Below are 18,183 nucleotides of genomic sequence, written 5' to 3'. Positions count from 1 at the left end.
TCTGAGTATCTCCAAGTAACGGCAAGCAACATTACCTTGGTTCTATCCATCTGCGTGGCAAACGTATATTTTTCAATCTTGGTGCGTGATAGTTGGAACATCCTGTATATATATTGAACGAAGAGAAGTGTAGTTGCCCGATTTCTTTTATTATTTTTTTTGTTAGTGACAATCGTATGAAACAAACGGCTAGACAACAAAACCAAGGAAAGCATATGATGATTTCTTTCTTCTTTTTTTTGCGATTGAAATGTAAACATGACAAAGCAAGGAAATTTAAAGTTGAGGAGAAAGAAACTACAAGCAGGCGGGATCCGAATCCACCTCCTCGCGGTATATTTTGCATCGTTTTGCTTCGTTGTGCCAGCGTTTTCTGTGGACCACCTTCTCGCGGTATGCACAAGGCTGCCATCACTCGTATCCCACACAGATCCAATGTCACTGGAGGGAGACGAGTGGGTCGAAAACCGCAGGTTCTGCATCCAGGCGCTCAGAGATATTGGCTTCGCGAAGCCCACCATACAGAACGACATTCTGGTAAGAACGCGCCGTTTCTCAGGCTGATTTCGAATCTATATAAAAAATTAAGGTAGACTCCCCACTGGGGAATTATCATAAAGTACGTAGCATTCTTTGTGAATACTTATGAAGCCTATAATGTACCTTTGAAACCAAGAGGAGGAGGAGGAGGAATAAACTTTATTTGTGCACAGCAGATTTGAGACCTAGGCCTCTACCTAAATGACGGCCTCGAGCCCTTGGGCCCTGGCGGCATCTTCGGCCTACTGGATTGCATTGCGTTGGTCTTCCGGTGCACAGCTGAGCAACGCGGTCTCCCACTGCTCTCTGGTTTTAATTATTTTATTCTGTATGGGTGTACAAGGACAAGCCCATACCATGTGTTGTAGGTCCGCCCTTTCTTCACAGAATCTACATCTAACCGTGTAAAGGTCCGGGTAGTAGCGGTGGTAGGCCACCGGGTTCGGATATGTATCTGTTTGTAAGAGGCGCCATGCCGTCGCTTGCCGTCTATTTAACGAGGAGTGTGCCGGGGGGAAATGGGCCCTTCCCAATTTATAGTGTTTGGTGATCTCGTTAAAGCTGGTCATCCGGTCTCTCTCCGTTCCCAGTATTTGTTGCGTGTCACCTGCTCGGCCTGTCAGTTCTCGAGCCAGGTTGTGCGCTATTTCGTTGCCGGGAAGGGAGGAGTGTGCGGGTGCCCATATAATGTGAATGTCGCGATCTTCACGAAAGTTGTTTAAAATTCTGAGTGCTTCCGGCGAGATTCTTCCTTTTGCATAGTTCTTGACTGCTGTCTTGCAGTCGCTTACTACGATGTTGGCTTCCGTGGAGGCTATTGCCAGTGCTAAGGCAGCTTCCTCCGCCACCTCTGCCTTCCATGTTTTCACCGTCCCACTAACTCTGCAGTCACCCTCTAGACTCGTAGCAACTATCGACATACTCTGTCCATTTGCGTACTCCGCCGCGTCCACATAGACCACGTCCCTGGCATCACGGAATCTTTTGTGGAGAGCTCTCGCTCGTGCGTTTCTTCGATCTTGGTGAAACTCCGGGTGCATGTTTCTGGGGAGTGGGGGTATTGATAGATGTTCCCTTATTTTCCTTGGGATGTCGTATTTTTTCAGAAATAAACAACTGCAGAGAATACCAGGCACACTGTGACGATCACCCCAGTAGACTCATCTTTACTACCGATCTTGTGTTTTGTAAATGAAAGAAATGTTGCTGTAGTGCTTGCTTTTCTAGCACAATTTGCCCGCCAAAACGCTCGCGTTCGTTACAACGCGTCCTCTCGAGAAGCTTCTCCCCGTTCTGGTGGCTTGCGTTATTCGCGCGTTCCTCGTCCACCCTAACACTACTTAAAACTGCAGCCAACCAAGTGGCCCGCATGATAACGCGGGTCTCACGGAAAAGACACGGCATGAAGGAAGCAGACACACTCAAACTGGTCAGAAGCCTGGTGGTCAGTAGAGTGACGTACAGCCTCCCGTACTACCACTGTACGAAGCACGAAATGCAACAAGCGGACGCAATCCTGAGGAAAGCCCTCAAGACGGCGCTCCACCTACCGCAGTCAACATCGACCGGCAAACTCCTGGCCCTGGGGCTACACAACAGTCTCGAGGAGCTCCAAGAAGCGCAGATAATCGCGCAAATGCAAAGACTAAGGCTATCGGCAACGGGCAGAAGACTCCTGAGTAGATACGGCGGTGAAGCTACCATAAAGGAGACACAAAGCACGGAGACGATACCGGACGAATACAGAAACACCACCAAAGTAGCACCGATACCCAGCAATATGGACCCGAACCTACACATGGCACGAAGACAAGCAAGGGCAGAGTATGTACAAAGAACACTGGCAACTAGACATGACACAGTGTACGTAGACGCCGCCACCTACACTCAGGACAAAAACCACAAGAAAAGCAAAGTCGCAACGGTGATCAACTCGGACTTAAAAGAAATCACCAGCGCATCAATTCGGAACTGTACGGTAGTTGAGGCCGAAGATGCAGCCGTGGCTCTAGCGGCAGCGGAGGGCTACCGATCCAACAGGTCCTTAACCATACTCACAGATTCACAAGCAGCATGCCGCAACTACCTAAACGGCAGAATCAGCCACAGCGCGCTCCGCATCCTCCGCTCAAGTGGCAAAACCGTCAACAACCAGGCCAAACACACGATAGTTTGGGTGCCGGGACATACCGACATTACGGGAAATCAGGAGGCCGATAGGATAGCTCGAGGGCACGCAACAATCCGAGCATCCAACATTCCCGACCCCACTGAGGAACCCGAGCCGGTAGCCCAAAGCTATTCAGAGATACTCAATTACTACAGAGGCATCACACGAAAATACCCACCCCCTCACAAACAACTAAACAGAGAAGACGCCGTAGCATGGAGACAGCTACAAACGGGAACATTCCCGTGCCTAAACATGCTAAGCAAGATCTACCCCACGCAGTACGAGAGCAAGCGCCCACGGTGTGGAGACAAACCAACCCTATATCATACCACATGGGCTTGCCAGAAAACAGAAGGGCTAGCCATAATAAAAAACCCGAGTGCGGAACAGTGGGAGAGGATGCTATCCAGCGACACCCTGAAAGTCCAACAAGGACTAGTAAGGCGTGCACGCAGGGCAGCTACCCTCAGCGGAGCCCTGGACTAGGGGAACCGACCCTGGAGAGAAGATGGAAGACTCCATCTGATGCCGCAAAAATCACTGCAAAATAGAGCAAATAAACGTTTTTCATCATCATCATCATCGTCCACGCAAGCTCCCGTCTGCGTTCTAACTGCGCCTCGCTTAAGGCCAAATCAAAATGCGCCTAGATGGCGGTACGGTAGTTTTACAGCGTAGCTCTTAGGCGGCCCGTTCCTGCGGGTAGCATCGGCGTCGTACCTCATAACCGAGCGAACGAGCACAGCCAAGGATGAAAGCGAACGCGGAGCGCAGCGGGAGATGAAAGACGGGGACAGCGAAAGGCGCGCGAGGAGGAAAGCGGAGAAGGAACGTACAGCGGAACAATGAGGCGGACAGCGGAGGATGAGGGTATACGGCGAGAGCGTGAGAAGAAGAGCGTAGGGCCGCGCAAGACGGACTCTGCGACAGGGATAGCTACGACACTGGCTGCGCATGTCGTCGTCTTCTCAGGGCTGAACCAATCCACTAACGGCATTAGCGCACGTGACACAACGCATATACGAGCGTTTTACAAAACGAGTGGAATCCTTGCCCATGGGTCCCGCAGAGAAGAACGGAGAATGGCACCGACGTCATATCTAATGCAAACAGGGCTCAAGTGGACGCAAAACTTAAAATGCGTCACTCAATTGCGTCTTTCGAGGTTCATAATTATTGCGCCGCTCGAAGGTGTTATACAAACGTTACGCAGATGAAACACACGTGTTTCCCCCTTGTCCCGGGAGAACGAAATGTGACACTAAGTTGAACACTGAGGATATTTTGAGTAACACTATGGTGTATGTGCCGGCACCATTCTTTAAGTGTGTCATATCTTATAGGCAATTAAAGGTAGGAATGCAGCTGTTAACTGAAGAAAATAATTAATAGAACAATAATTACACCTGGGTAGCGTTACTCGCAAAACGTTAGCTATATTTGGGAAACTGAAGGCTGCAAGGTGTAGACATTTATTTATCCAAGAAAATGCGTGCCACTAATTGCGAGGATAACTCATTACAGCTCTAAATAAATATTGCGAAGCTACCATGCAATACAGTTAAACTTATGGTAATAGCATAATTTGCAAAAGGATATAGCGTTGGGCGAGTTGGTACTGTAACAAATTCTTGGATTGTAGCGCGAAGTTACACACACACACATACTTGTTCCAACACAGACATGTTTCAACAGGAACATGTATGTTGGTACTGCTCGCCCAGGGCAAAGAAACCACTGCTTGAATTTTCTTCTTGCCATTCCAAACTTGTTAAACAGGGGATAGCGTACTCAGCTCTTAGGTCTGCCATCGCTAAGTCATGTCCACACTGTACACAACAGAGTTTTTCTCAACAGATAGATAGGCTCGAGAAGGCTGGTTATCCTCTTCATTTGTTATCACTAACCCGTGAAAAGCTTTCGAAATGGGTAAAACGTGCTGCTGAAACAAGAAAAATAGAAAAAGGAAAAAAATGTTTGCTGTGGTGCCCTATGTACGTAGGTTGTCACATGTTTTACGGAACGTGGCCAGTAGATATGAAGTCAATACAGTTTTGTCGGCCGCCCGCAAATTGCCTATGACGTGCCCTATGACAAATAGGAAACTTGAAAAGGGGAGACAAATGAAGAAATAAATTATTGCGGTATTAGGCACGTGTCCCCTTTAGTGCCTTGTAACACTGGTATAGTTTATCAGATTCCACTCAAGTACGGGAAACCTTACACTGGACAGGGCGGCAGGTGCCTCAATGTCAAACTAAACGAACACAAACAGTCACTTAATAACCCTAATGCTTCACATCTAGCGTCGCATTGTTTCAATTGCGGTTGTAAACCTTTGTTTGAAGACCCAAAAATCCTTTCAAGCCACAAATGCCAAACCACACGGGAAATAATTGAGACATTTCACATTAAAAGATTAGGAGATACTTGTAGTAGCCGCGCATCAATATCTCTGTTAGAAAGCGAATTTCAATATCTTCTCAGCAAGTGTGTTAACCTTGGATTGTGCCTTCACTCCAAACACTCCAAGCATGACTTGCAATGCACGTTCACAACAAGCCCACGCCAAACAGTACCAAAACGTATCCACTAGAATATGATTCCCGGTGCAGCGCCAAATCCCCCTCGAATTTTGCCGAGGCACTTTTTGCCTTATACGGGGTACTTTGCGATACTAGCACTATTTCGCGAGTGACGTCAAGGCGAGGAGGATACGGTTCGCTTGGCTGCTGCGCGTGCTCGTCCACACGTTCATGTGCGTAGTAGTGAGGCCGCCAGCGTAGATCCTCAAAAATATTTCGGCACTTTTCGGTTGACACGCCTAAACTTCAGTTTGCTGTTCGAAACCACGTCACTCGTGACAATTTGCAAGCTTGGACATTGGAACTTATGTATAGCAGAAGGAGTCTGCTGCTCTTCCAACGTGGAGGTGCATCGTGTCTGTCCATAAATGTTGTCGCGAAAGACTGCTTGAAAATTAAACGTGCGAAAGTTTGTGCGCTGTGTCGCCCCAAACATAAGGCATTCGCGTATTACTTATTTATAGCAGACACTGCATTTTACACAGAACAGCCATCTTGCTATTTAGTGTCAACATTACAAACTCGTATGTAACACGAATAGTGCATGCGAAAGTTTAATCAACCGTCATGTTGCTTTGATGACTTGATGACTTTGATGAAACGGATGCATTGAAATAATGCGCTAAAAGGGGGCTATGCGCACATTTCGTATGAACGAATTTGCTGACTTTCACCGCCCTCCCTGACAGGCAATCACATAAACATTGTTCATGGCAATTAGAACGGTTTCGCGTCATATATACTATAGACTTCACAAATTCCTTAAAAGTAATCATAGTGGCCTGCAGCAGCCTTCATTCGATGATATGGCTCACTCTTGCCGCTACGGAGCCAAGTGATTGCCCTTACGCTAGCGAAATCCATCCGTAAACGACAACGCTGCAACTTCGAATTGAAACTGCGAAACGGCTTTTTACACATGCAAATTGGACTGCCTAGAATTTACTCGAGGCACAATTGCGCAGCTTATGCTACCTTGGCCAGTAAAGTGAGTTATCCTGTGCAGGAAACATGCCTCGAATCTTCGTGGCTTGAATGCAAAGCTACAGCTATTCACTTCGACAGTACAGTACATCCAATCAAAGCATGCAGTGCCGTGCCTCACTTTACTTTCTCGTTTCTTTATTTATACATTTGGTGTTGCCCTCGGCTCGCGAATTCGCTGTCGAGGTCACACAGACAGTCGCGACTGTGCGGCCTCGTTCAAGCATACTGCACATGACATGGGCCTCACCTAAGACCACGTCCACAGCCTGTCAAACTTTTAGAGTGGCATTATCGCATCAACATGGCTAAAACAACGCTCAGTCGCCCATTTCTAGTAACGCAGCGCATGGAGTGCACGTCAATGTTGTGATTAATGTACCTCTTCTGACGCATCGCTGTGTTCTTCATCGGTAGTTTGAAAGGACAATCCAATTATAACAAATTGCTTGCATAGCGGACACGTTGCGTGTAACGAAGGTGCTCGTTATATGCGGGCTCCGCTGTAGTTCATTAGCGTCCCGTTTCACTCTACTCGACTCAATTGCTCATTCCTCAGCGACGTCAAGGCGATTTGATTGTAGCGCATCTTTATTATTGCGATGTTGAACAAGTCAAGGCAAATTGTTGGAAACAATTTGCCGCATTTGCTCTCTCGATCTAACCAGGACGAGTGTCATCGCCTCATTGAGCGCATATCGGAATCGGACGGCCGTCCGATCGCCATCGAAGAGCTGATGCTGCCCAGCGTTTCCAACACCGCCGTCGCGCCCGTCTTTGGAGAGAGTTACCCCTTCGACCACCCGAAGCGCAAGTGGCTAGACGACACGCTGCGGAACCTCGCTGTGGCCGTCAACACGACCCGCCGAATGACGCCTTTGGGCTTCATCAAGGGCCCGTTCCTGAACACGCTCGCGTTCCCCGGAAGACAGAACATCGAGAAGCACTTTCGCGCTTTGGGCGACTTTACAAGGTGCGTGTGTCAGTTGGAAACGATCTTTAAACGCTGCCGCAACTGCCCAGAAACATAGGCGACAATGGTCTATCCTATTAGACTGTCCGGCCTATCGAAAGGAAAACGAAATTCAAACGTACAAAATTTTGCCTTGTACCACGTTAGGGTCCTTTGCGTTGTTCCTCTGTGCAGCGTCAGCCTTTAAGCTTATTGTTTTCATTTTAACGGAACGTTCACTTGTTTCACAAGCTCTGGGAAATGCTTCAAGCACATCACAATAACTGAGTTATACCGCCTCTTTGTTCCCTCCTTATTTTCTGTCCCTTTTTTTCTCCCACCCTCTCTCTCTTTCTTTCTCTCTTGAATTTTCGATCCCTCATCCCTTTTCTCACGCAGAGTAACATGTAGAGTATGCCGGCACACACGCATATAGAAATCTCTGTGTTTTAATAAAATGCTTTACATTTACTTGAATCGAATGCATCTACACGTTGCTTGCTCCCAACACATTACTAGTATTGTCAGAAATATATTAGTAGTAGTAGTAGTAGTAGTAGCAGTAGTAGTAGTAGTAGTAGTAGTAGTAGTAGTAGTAGTAGTAGTAGTAGTAGTAGTAGTAGTAGTAGTAAAGAATGGCGTCGGTGGAAGCCCTCAGCCCAGAACTTCGATGGTGCAGTTTTTCAGGACCGCGCCGGTGAATCGATAGGGTAGAGCGATGAAGAGGTAAGGCAGAATAATGTGGAGGAACAGGCGAGAGGGAGCACTGTCATAGGATGAGCTAACAGTTAGATTAGACCCCACAATGACAGACAGGAGGAGGTTCATCGATGAATGCGCAGAAATGTAGGCTGTTTGGAGAGTGGCAAACGTTGAGCTGAGCCTGTCGTATTAGAACGTCGTGCGCACGTGAGAGAGAGAGAGAGAAAGAGAAAATAATTTATTATATTCTGCCACCTATTCGAGGCTACTGAGTATTGGAGACGTTATAAAGAATAACGGGAAACGGCTCTGAGGGTGCAACGTTCATGGCATCGTCTTGTAGAGCCCGGTAGGACAAGGCCGGGGTGGGCTTACACGTCTCAGAGAGCCGGATAGTTCTACACTGAAGGATGTAAAGGATACGTGTACAGAGTTCTTTCCGACATCTAGGTAGCCTGGCGTAACGTTTCACATGCATGATGATCAGCTCGCTATTTCCCTGCAAGAAAAGCAGAGCACACGACGGCCCTCTCAGAGAGATAGACACGGCATCTGTGTGTCGCGTTTTCGATTGCAGTCATTGTTGTTGTTGAAAAGCTGGAAACCATTTTCATGTACATCCTTTCTTGGTGTTACTAGATCCTTGGATTGCACGAGCCTGATCATCTATGAATATTGGCGCGATTTCTGGTGAATAGATGTGCCGTGTGTTTAAAAACGCGCAAGCCAGTGCAGCTCTTACAAAAGCGCATGTGTCATCTTCTAATCACTCTAATGTCGCAGCTAGCAGCCTTTCTGGTACTATATAAGCTCACATGCAGCCGCAGACCTCTCAATTCAATAGCCAAGCTGCAGAGCGTGACGTCACGAAGATGTGATGGTAGCACCACCGCGTCCGTGCAGGCAAGAAAAAGAAAATTGCTGTAATTTATTTGCGTGAACTTTCTCTGAAGCAAAGATTAATATGCGTGGCCACGTTTTCGATAGTTTTTTGGCAAATATTACTCTTCCAATCGACGAGCAATGAAGAATCACACCCCTGTCATCGTATATACTAGTAATCTAATCATTTTGCCTATGATGCCTGTTTGTTTACAAGCGCTGCAGCTTGTCTATTCTGGCACGTCAATGCTGGACGCCTTCGTTTCGAAATAAGGCCTTAACTGCACTTCGCTCGTCACCAAACTTTGCCTCTCTCTCTCTTATCCCCCTCCGTTTCCTGCATCCTTTCTTTCTTTTTTTTTCTGTTACCTCTTCTTTAACAGATCAACACGATAGCTCACGCTTAGCAGGTGGCGTCATAAGCAAAAAGTTACCCATGCTGGCCTGCCTTGTTGCACCCATGTATTTATTTCTGGAATAAAAAAGAACCATTAACTGTTCCGCTTTTCTTTCCTTAGAAATGAGATCAATGCTCGGAAACATTCCATTAATAAATCACCGTCCAAGACGCTTATCGACGCGTACCTGACGAAGATGGAAGAACGAAAGAGTGATCCGGAATCTAAGTTCAGCGGTAAGTGGCGAAGATCATTTGAGTGTGGCCATGTCCGAGCTATCGAGTTAATGTGCGGTGTCGTACATTAGTGTGCCGACGTTTGTGCATGTCGTACAGAAAACTGGTCACCGACTGCAGTTTTCCTTTTTAGTTCGGTGACACCATTCTCGTGACTAGGCATTATGACAGGAACACTCTCCTAATACACCTCTGTTGTGTGCTTTTATTGTGTGTTTGTATCTTAGATACGAATTCTTTTCTTATCCACATTTCGGAATGCAAAGGCATTTGCGAACAGTCCTAAATGAGGTCACTGCGTCGATAAATACGAAGGTATTTGCATCAACTACACTCGTTAAAAAACCCTGAAGCAATTACTAACGTAAGTTAGTATCTGTAAAACATACACGTAGCTGGGGCCCGTATTCAAAAAAATCTGTTACGCTACTTTTTCTCGTAAGAACATTTCGCTGCCAATCCTGACGTATTATAAGCGAAGGCGATCAGCCAATATGGATCACTTAGGAACGAAAAGGTTTGTGGGGAATTCGGTCCTATAGGTTCTTAGTAAGGTTCAGACAATAACGGTAAGGTTGGTTAAAAGACTACGTTGGCAAGCTCGTCGCACGAACAAGGAGCGGCTTCGCTAAACCTCGTAGCAAGTAGGGTTTTGCATACCGCGCTCAAAGGGCCACCAAATCACACCTGAGCGCAAAAAATACGGTGTACGTCGTTGCAGTACACCATTGTGGGTCACCGCAGGAACAACCGAAACAGTTATTGGAATAGTCTATGTATTGTATTGTATTTAGCCCACACATTATATCTGTCGGAACAATTATGTACATTTCTGTGTTAACGAAAACAGCCTAAAGATTTTCAACTCCGCATCACTAACGAAATAGTACGTTATAACAAAGCGCCCTAAAATTGTCATTATACAAAATAACCAACCGCATCGGTTAGTTGGATTTACGAACTGAACAATCAAATTGATTATGGGTCTCTTGTGTATTCCAGGGGGTTATTCTAATGTTAGCTGGATATAAAAAGTTTTAAAAGAAAGAAGTTTCTCCGTTTTGATTACCCTTCTTTTACAAGTGTATGCGCTTCAATACCCTCCCCTCTCCTTTCTCTCCTAGCATAAGAAAACTATCTTACTTTTTTTAGTTCCAGTGCACAAAAGCAAGGACATGCGTTTCGCACATGTTAGTAGAAGTATCGCTGAGTAATGTTTCTTGCTTCTTTTTAAATTTCTACATAAAACTTTTTGCGTTTAATAGTTTCGATAACCACGAACCATACCTAAACATGTAGTTTTCATTAAGCGCAATAATTCGTAGTTGTGAATCCTTATTAGCAGTCCTTGTAACACTGTAGTGTCCGTGTGCTTACACTGTGCTTTATTTACGCCGCTACTTCTTAACCAAGATGTTTTCTAACCCTTTGTGCGTTCATTCTTTCGGCTCCGTGCAGTGGAGAACCTGATGAGCACCGCCATCGGCTTCTTCCAGGCCGGATCGGCGGGTGTCCCAACGTACATGAACTGGCACATGATCAATTTCGCTCTGCGAGCCGACACGCTACAGGCGCAGGTGCAGGCCGAGATCGATCACGTGGTGGGCTCGCTCAGGCGCCCCACGTGGGAAGATAGGCACAACATGCCGCTCACCATGGCCGTCGTGTGGGAGATGCTCCGTTGGAAGGCCATCACGCCGCTCAGCGCACCTAGGAGGTAAAGCGAGTGCGCCCTTGCTTGCATCTAGGCTGAATTCAAATGGAAGATTCGGAGCGCGTCCGGGCCAGTATACTCTGCTCATTGTTGGAGCAAGTATGTTCCAACGGTAGATCGAGAGCCAATCTCGAGCTGAAACTGCCCGGCAGAACAACCCAGCGCCCTATGCAGAGATCGGTGTATACGACCGGGAGTCTGCTTGGTAATTCCGTCAGCGGGTGTTGACTGATGCCGTCCCTGTAGCGTAGAGTAAGATGTCTGTAGCAGACGATACCAGACAGCACACGAGTGCTTCTTCGTCTTGCTACAGCGATGGATAATGATTGAGGTCACAATATTTCTATACTGAAGTCGCGACTTGCAAGGAAGCCTAATTAATGTAAACATTTGTGTGTAAACACAAGCTGTGTGTGTGTTGTGTGTTTCAAAACAGGGTGTTTGAGCATTTACGTGACCGGTGAGAAAATGGCGAGTTGGGCGAATTGGTAAGAATGCACGACTAAAAAAGAACTGAAAATAAAGACGTGAGAACGTAAGTATGCCACCAGAGCTCAGCGTGCTCCACTAAAGGATTACAGTGGGGAAAAAATGACATGCAGTTAACGCACAGACAAACGTTAGCTCAGGAAAAATTACTATTCGCAGGTTGACGCCCAACAGATATATATGCTGTGCAGATGTTGTTGCACTGCAAAATGCTTAGAAGGAGTGAGAGCGACGCTTGTGTCAAGCGGCAGGTCAAGATGGTTTTCGAAGTCGGTGAAGGGTACAGCCACAATGCGCGTAGTATGTTGAAACTCCTACCTTGGGATTTGTGATGAAAATTATCTTAGCGTTGGACAATACAATAGTTCGCGTTTGAAATGTTTACAATTGTAGAGACCATGGTAAAGGTTTTCTTTAGGTGCGTGCGTGCGTGCGTGCGTGCGTGCGTGTGTGTGTGTGTGTGTGTGTGTGTGTGCGTGAGTGTGCGTGAGTGTGCGTGCGTGTGCGTGCGTGTGCGTGCGTGTGCGTGTGCGTGCGTGTGCGTGTGCGCGTGCGCGAGTATGTGTGCGCGCATTCTTAGGCTTCCTTAAGGACGTCATTTCCGAAATCCCACATGCACAGGCAAAATTAATGCAAAAAAAACTGAAGCATTTCTATAGCAGTTGTTGTTTAAGTGCGTTTTGTGTCTAACTGTTTGCTTAGTAAAATTAATTTCTTGCACAGAGCCGCGGTGGATTTCACCTGCGATGGTTTCTTCTATCCTGCCGGAATCACGGTGATGGCAAATTACTGGGCCGTTCACAACGATCCCTGCGTGTGGCCTAATCCGGAGAAATTTGACCCGAGTCGCTTCATGAACGACGACGGTTCAGCGACTTGCGAGCGGCCTAAGCGCCTTCTCTCATTTTCCTTGGGTACGTATCACTTGAGCGCAGAAATGGATTAAGTACGTTTTGCAGGAAAAGAAAAAAAAATGAAGGGTGGTTAACCTTGGCCTTTAAGAGTGGAACGCGATAGCAAAGATCCCTGACGGCTTTTCGCGCATCCCTGCAACTGCAGCTTGTGTAACCGTAATGTTTACCGCGAAACGCTGGCGACGAATGCTACGCACGAAGGCGAGATTTCTGGTAGAAACGGGGCCTCTTGCGTGGGTCGCGATGAGCCTTCGCCGCATCGGTGTTGCAAGGAACCGGGCGCGCAGCTTTATAGTCTCTGAGATTTGCCCGGGCCAAGGCACGCAAATATCGGTGGCCATGGCCGCTCTGTGAATGGTAGAAACGCGGAAAAAGGGGTTTGTGTTTTCAGGTTCCGCGTAACGGAATTATGTTTTCTCGCATATTCAAATTACAGTCCGACGCTATCATGTCTGTAGGTTGTGTGTAAGTCGTACTTTACATTTTTTCTGAAGTAACTTCCTTCAGTAACTTCCTTCCGCTATACGTGAATGGCGTGCGTGATTGGGTTTGCTTGGTTCGAAATTATTTTTGCCGAAACGATAGTCGACGTTGGACGCGGGACGCCACATTTTCTGCGACACGAGGCTCTTAACGCTTTCGCGTTAATATGAAGACGCATTGAAGAGGCTGCCATCAGCGTACATGCATAGACTCACCAGCACAATATGATCTGGGTTCCGTAATTACCGAAGTTCGTTTGACACGTATTGGCGGTACTTGGGCAGCCGGGGTTGGCCTGCATTGTTACTACGGAGGCTTCTACACCATCTGCGTTCTCTGCAGTGGCAAGAATAACCGGTTAACTTAAGCGCCTGATCGCCACCACGAAGCCTCATGTGCACTCCTGTTGTAATAGCAGTGGGCTACTCTTCTTTTTTTCCGGCGTACACGTTGCCTTGCGGTGTCAAATCGAGATCCATTGATTTCCACAAACGTATAGCAACGTTAACACTACCGAACAGTGCTCTACACGTGCGCCGTTGCAAAGGTCTATAAACTCTGAAGATTTCCAATGTGCAATAACCTTAGCTATTTGTCGAATTAGAGAAGACAAAAAGCAGCGCGCAACGCCCAATAGAACGAATGTTGATAGGTGTAACGTTAAGAGACAGGTAGGTGGTATTATGCACTACGGAGCGAACAGGTGTTGCTGATATTGCAGTTAAGATAAAAAGAAAAAGTGTAGCTGTTGTGGCCGTATGATGCATAGAGAACATAACTGGGGACTTATTACAGCAAAAGGTGCCAATGAAAGGGTAAAGCAGCCGATGACAGCAGAAAATTAAGTGGCAAGATAATATTAGTCATATCATAAGAAGGTGCGGTAGCTCAATTGGTAGAGCATCGCACGCGAAATGCGAAGGTTGTGGTATCGTTCCCCACCTGCGGCAAGTTGTTTTTTCATCCATTTTCATTTTCATTAGTTTATCGTTGCTTCATTAAGCACAAGTAATTTCCCCTATATTGTCCTGTGTGTCAGTGTTTGTTGGCTTCTCATGATATGACTAATAAAAATCGGGCCCCTCGGTTAACCCCCTTTCTTCTCATTTATTACATAACGAAGGCCTCGAATCCGGCAACATTGATTCCTTTAGGGAGCATGTGTGGGTTTATTGATCGGTTGCCTTCAGCCAAAAAAGATCACGTTCTCTTGACGCTTGTGGCAGAATGGATGTTCCACATCCGCCGCCAAGGTTTGTGAGTGGTAGTGCTGGCTAACACTCCCAGGGTTCTACTAGGAAAACATAAATACCCAAGGAAGTGGATGGGGAAACGCAGCCGCGGTAGCACAATTGGTAGAGTCCCGCACGCGAAATGCGAAGGTTGTGAGATCATTCCCCACTTGCGGCAAGTTGTCTTTTCATCCACTTTCATTTCCATTATTTATCGTTTCTTTATTAAGCACAAGTTTTTCCCCTATGTTGTCCTTGGTGTCAGTGTTTGTTGGCTTCTTATGATATGACTAATAGAATTCGGACCCCTCGGTTAATCCCCTTTCTTCAAGATAATATTAGGAAATTTGCAGGCGCCGCATTTATCCGGATGACGCACGACAGTGGCAGTGGAGACCACCGCAGGGACATTTGCCTTGCAATGACCCCAAATCATGATGATGACGATAATAATTTAAAGTTATAATGCATTTTAGCAGCCGTTCCACGCTATTTCAATGTACGACACAGGCTAAATCAGCTGTTACATGTCATTATCTCATCACTGTATTTATTAGCTGCAATCTCTTGCTTTGTTTAGACGTTGGAAATTCACAGTCCCTTCTTAACGAAGAGGCGCGTGAAAAAGACGGAGACGGGAAAGAGAGAAACGACAAACACGGACGCTCGTGTTTGTCGTTTCTCTCTTTCTCGTCTACGTCTTTACCACGCACTTTTCGTTAAAGTGGAACCACGCCAACTCGCCCAGCTCTCAGTTTTGATGAATTCACAGTCCCTGAATGGTGAGAACAAGAGCTGTACGAGCCTTGGATTCCTAAATTACCTTAGTGGTTGGTCTCCGGTAACATATTTCCTATTTTATGTGCACGGCTCCCTTACCATATTCCCACTGGCGCATCGCTACGTCTTTCCGGTGCCCTTCAATAAGCCTTGCTTCCAGCAGTTATAACGCCGACTTCAGGATCGGCGTCGTAACATTTTACTTGTTTCTATGGGTTACTAATGAAAATACGCTGTACAAACTATTTAAAATGATGACCGTCCAAGCACTCAGTACGGCTGGTTAATCAGCGAAGCTGAAACGTGCAGCCCCGGTGTTTTATCACTGGGTTAATCCCGACGGTTCACTAAATGACGGCTTGGTAGGCTGCCGGATCCTCAGTACGCAATTGCTGCTGGCTTCACGATCTTGTTCTTGCATCCGGGCTGCAGCATCGGGACGCCATAGCCGAGTTCATTCCTGGTTCTGCTAGCAGCGTTGCTGATCGAAAGCTGCCTGCTCCTCAGTAGTACGTATGACGCGTCCCCTACACATTTCGGAGCCTGTGTAAAACTGCTGCGGGCGCGCTCGGCTGCGACGGAGAACAACGAGGTCCCTACTTGCACAGCCAATCGCGCGCCTTTGTTTTATTTTTTCCGTGCAAGCGCATTGGCTTCCGCCGGAGGAGTTTTCGGCGTACAGGCGACAGAGGCACGGAAGAAGCGGTTGGCCATGTGCAGCTTCGCTGTAAAATTGCTTACCATGCCCATACGCTAAAGACAAATTCACATTTTCCACGGAGTTATGGTCCTTTTCGCACCTTTGCTGGCACGCGGTTGGCATTTAAACTTCGGCTTATGCTTTCATTACACGCTTTTATAAAAATAAATATTCTTTGTGTTTCTGCTGCTATATTTCTTTCATTCAGCGTACGAGTTCAATAGGCCAACAATGTCTTTTAAATGTTCTTTATCTTCCAGGAAAGCGCAAGTGTCCAGCGGAGACGCAAGCCATCATGGTGATATTCCTTTACATCGCTTCCATACTTCAACGCTTCCGAGTGCTTCCCGAAGAAGGAGTCACTATTGACCTTGGCGATGCAAACGATCGCCTTCCCACCAAGAATAAGTACCGGCTCCGATTCACTCCCAGGAGAAAGTAACGTGCAGGGACAGAAAAAGAATTAAGCCAGGTCTATCCATCTGGTTCTCCTGAATGGTTGTGCAGCACCGTTCCACGTTGCCGGCAATCTTCACACGCCACTATAAGCAGTCGCGTGCGTTTACTGATATTAAACAAGCTTGTGTGACTTACTGTAAGTGCGTTGTATTCATGGGCGCTTTAAAGCGAAGCTTTCTTTGCCTCTTACCTCCACTTTGCGGGTGAGAATGTTGCTGCTCCGCCGAGTATGCAGCGACTTGGGGCCCTCCAGAATGCGGATGTGGAGCTGGGTAGACACGCCCTTATAGACGTGCAGTAAAAGAGGGAAAAAGTGAAAGAGTCGGCAAAAGAAGTAGCCAAGTGCAGAAAAAAGAAGCTTAGCGAACGAAGTGGAAACAACAGGAATCAAGATCAACCGGAGAGCGCATTGAGCGAAAAGCGTTAAGGCACACAGAAGCGGAGAAGAAGGACACGTGAAAACATTTCAGTAAATATCAAAAAAAGCTCCGCGTATCAGTGATTTCCCACGTATGCGTAGGATTCGTTTATTTGTTTCCTTGTTTCTTCGTTTTCTTTTATTCGTTAACATTGTTTACGTTGTATCCGCTATATAATTCTGTATCTTAGAGCGAACAGTCATTGCCATTCTGAGGTCAGTAGGCCTCGATTTTATATTTTAAAGGATGTGAACAAGGGCACTGAGCAAATGACCAGAGCTTACGCCTTTAATCCAGCTGGCGCCCAGTCGCTCCGTACTTCTCTAAAGCTTTGCAGAAAGTGGATAACTTCCGTCCGCAACGTCCGGAGCATTCTAGCACTCTACTGACTGACACAGGCTGCCCAGGATTCTACAACACTAGTGCTCCCATTCGTTAAGTTTTTTTTTTCTGACAAAGGCTGCGTACTACACCATTTCCGGGTGATGATTACTGTTCAGACATGCTTTCTACGAAACTACAGTGTGTCTTTCCATTCAAGCTTGAGTAGCGAGCACTTGTGCCTGTGTAGGAGAAGTAGTAAGGTTGAAGGGGAAAATGACCAACCCGTCCTCCACCAGAAAATCGATGTAAGCGAAGCTTGTCCTGCGTGCGCCTGACTTTCGTCACGGTTAACAAGCAATTAATATCTAGTGAGGAGCAGTGGGAGGCTGCCTTGCGCAGCTCCAGGCCCGATCTTCAGGAGGCCATCCTGGAGTGGGCTGAGAGGATAAAGGAGGCCTACTTCAAGTAGTTCCTCCCCCACCCTCTATTCCATTGCCCCCTTCCCTTTAAAGAGGGATAAATAAAGTTTTTCATCATCATCACGGTTAAGTAACCCAGAGGTAATGGTGCCGGTTTGCTTCCGCCTCCCGCTCTCTATGCTTGGGGTCCTCTTCTCGTTGCTGTCGAATTGCCTTGGCTTGGGTGGCACTAACGGCTCAGTCGGTGCGCCAACGGTGAGCCCTTTACCGGGCGAGGTCTCGCCTGTACTCGTCGAACACTGCCCGTTATTCAGGGGAACGCCCAACGCGGGACCGTCCCATCCGTTTTCCGACACTGAACTGAACGCAAACGAAGGCAGCGTAGCGCGCTCGATACCCTTTCCTGCCCTTGCCCTCTTCGGCGGAAGCGAAACGGCTCTGATTGGTTGCGTGCGTGGCGTGAGCGCGCGCCTATGCAGCTGGAATCCTTGCTAATGACTCACGATTCGGCACCGGCGCAGCTGTCAAGTGATCAAACCGCCCTTTCCCGCAGCTGCTGTGCTCTAGGAGCAGCTGGGTTTTTTGTGTGACTACGAAAACGCCACTTGTGTCCCAATACAAGCTTCGATTGAAAGAGCTGCGATGTCTTAATGTCTTAATGAAAGTGCTGCTTTACGTCAACGTGATCACAATAAAGCTTCACATTGTCAACAGATTATTATGATGTTAGATAATGGAGTCGCCGTTGCATAAGAAGTGACAAGCAATATTAGCCTAGCTGCGTGAGCTAATTACGTG

General features: G+C 47.1%; 2 protein-coding genes across 2 annotated transcripts in view; one reads left to right on the top strand and one right to left on the bottom strand.

Moving 5' to 3' along the window:
* The window catches only part of LOC135910778 (uncharacterized), a 233,975-nt gene that overhangs the window by 161,512 nt on the left and 54,280 nt on the right, over positions 1–18,183 (bottom strand). The window lies entirely within an intron of this gene.
* On the top strand, positions 299–16,307 carry LOC135910760 (cytochrome P450 2J2-like). The gene is made up of 7 exons (XM_070538488.1): positions 299–333; positions 431–537; positions 6,951–7,255; positions 9,337–9,452; positions 10,911–11,169; positions 12,379–12,569; positions 16,025–16,307. Exons 2-7 carry the CDS (start codon positions 436–438, stop codon positions 16,204–16,206), a joined length of 1,155 nt encoding a protein of 384 aa, XP_070394589.1. The 5' UTR covers positions 299–333; positions 431–435; the 3' UTR covers positions 16,207–16,307.

Source organism: Dermacentor albipictus, chromosome 5 (genome assembly GCF_038994185.2).
Source record: "Dermacentor albipictus isolate Rhodes 1998 colony chromosome 5, USDA_Dalb.pri_finalv2, whole genome shotgun sequence".
Taxonomy (NCBI): Eukaryota; Metazoa; Arthropoda; class Arachnida; order Ixodida; family Ixodidae; genus Dermacentor; species Dermacentor albipictus.
The sequence above is the reverse complement of the archived record's forward strand: the minus strand, read 5'-3'. Positions and strand labels throughout refer to the sequence as shown.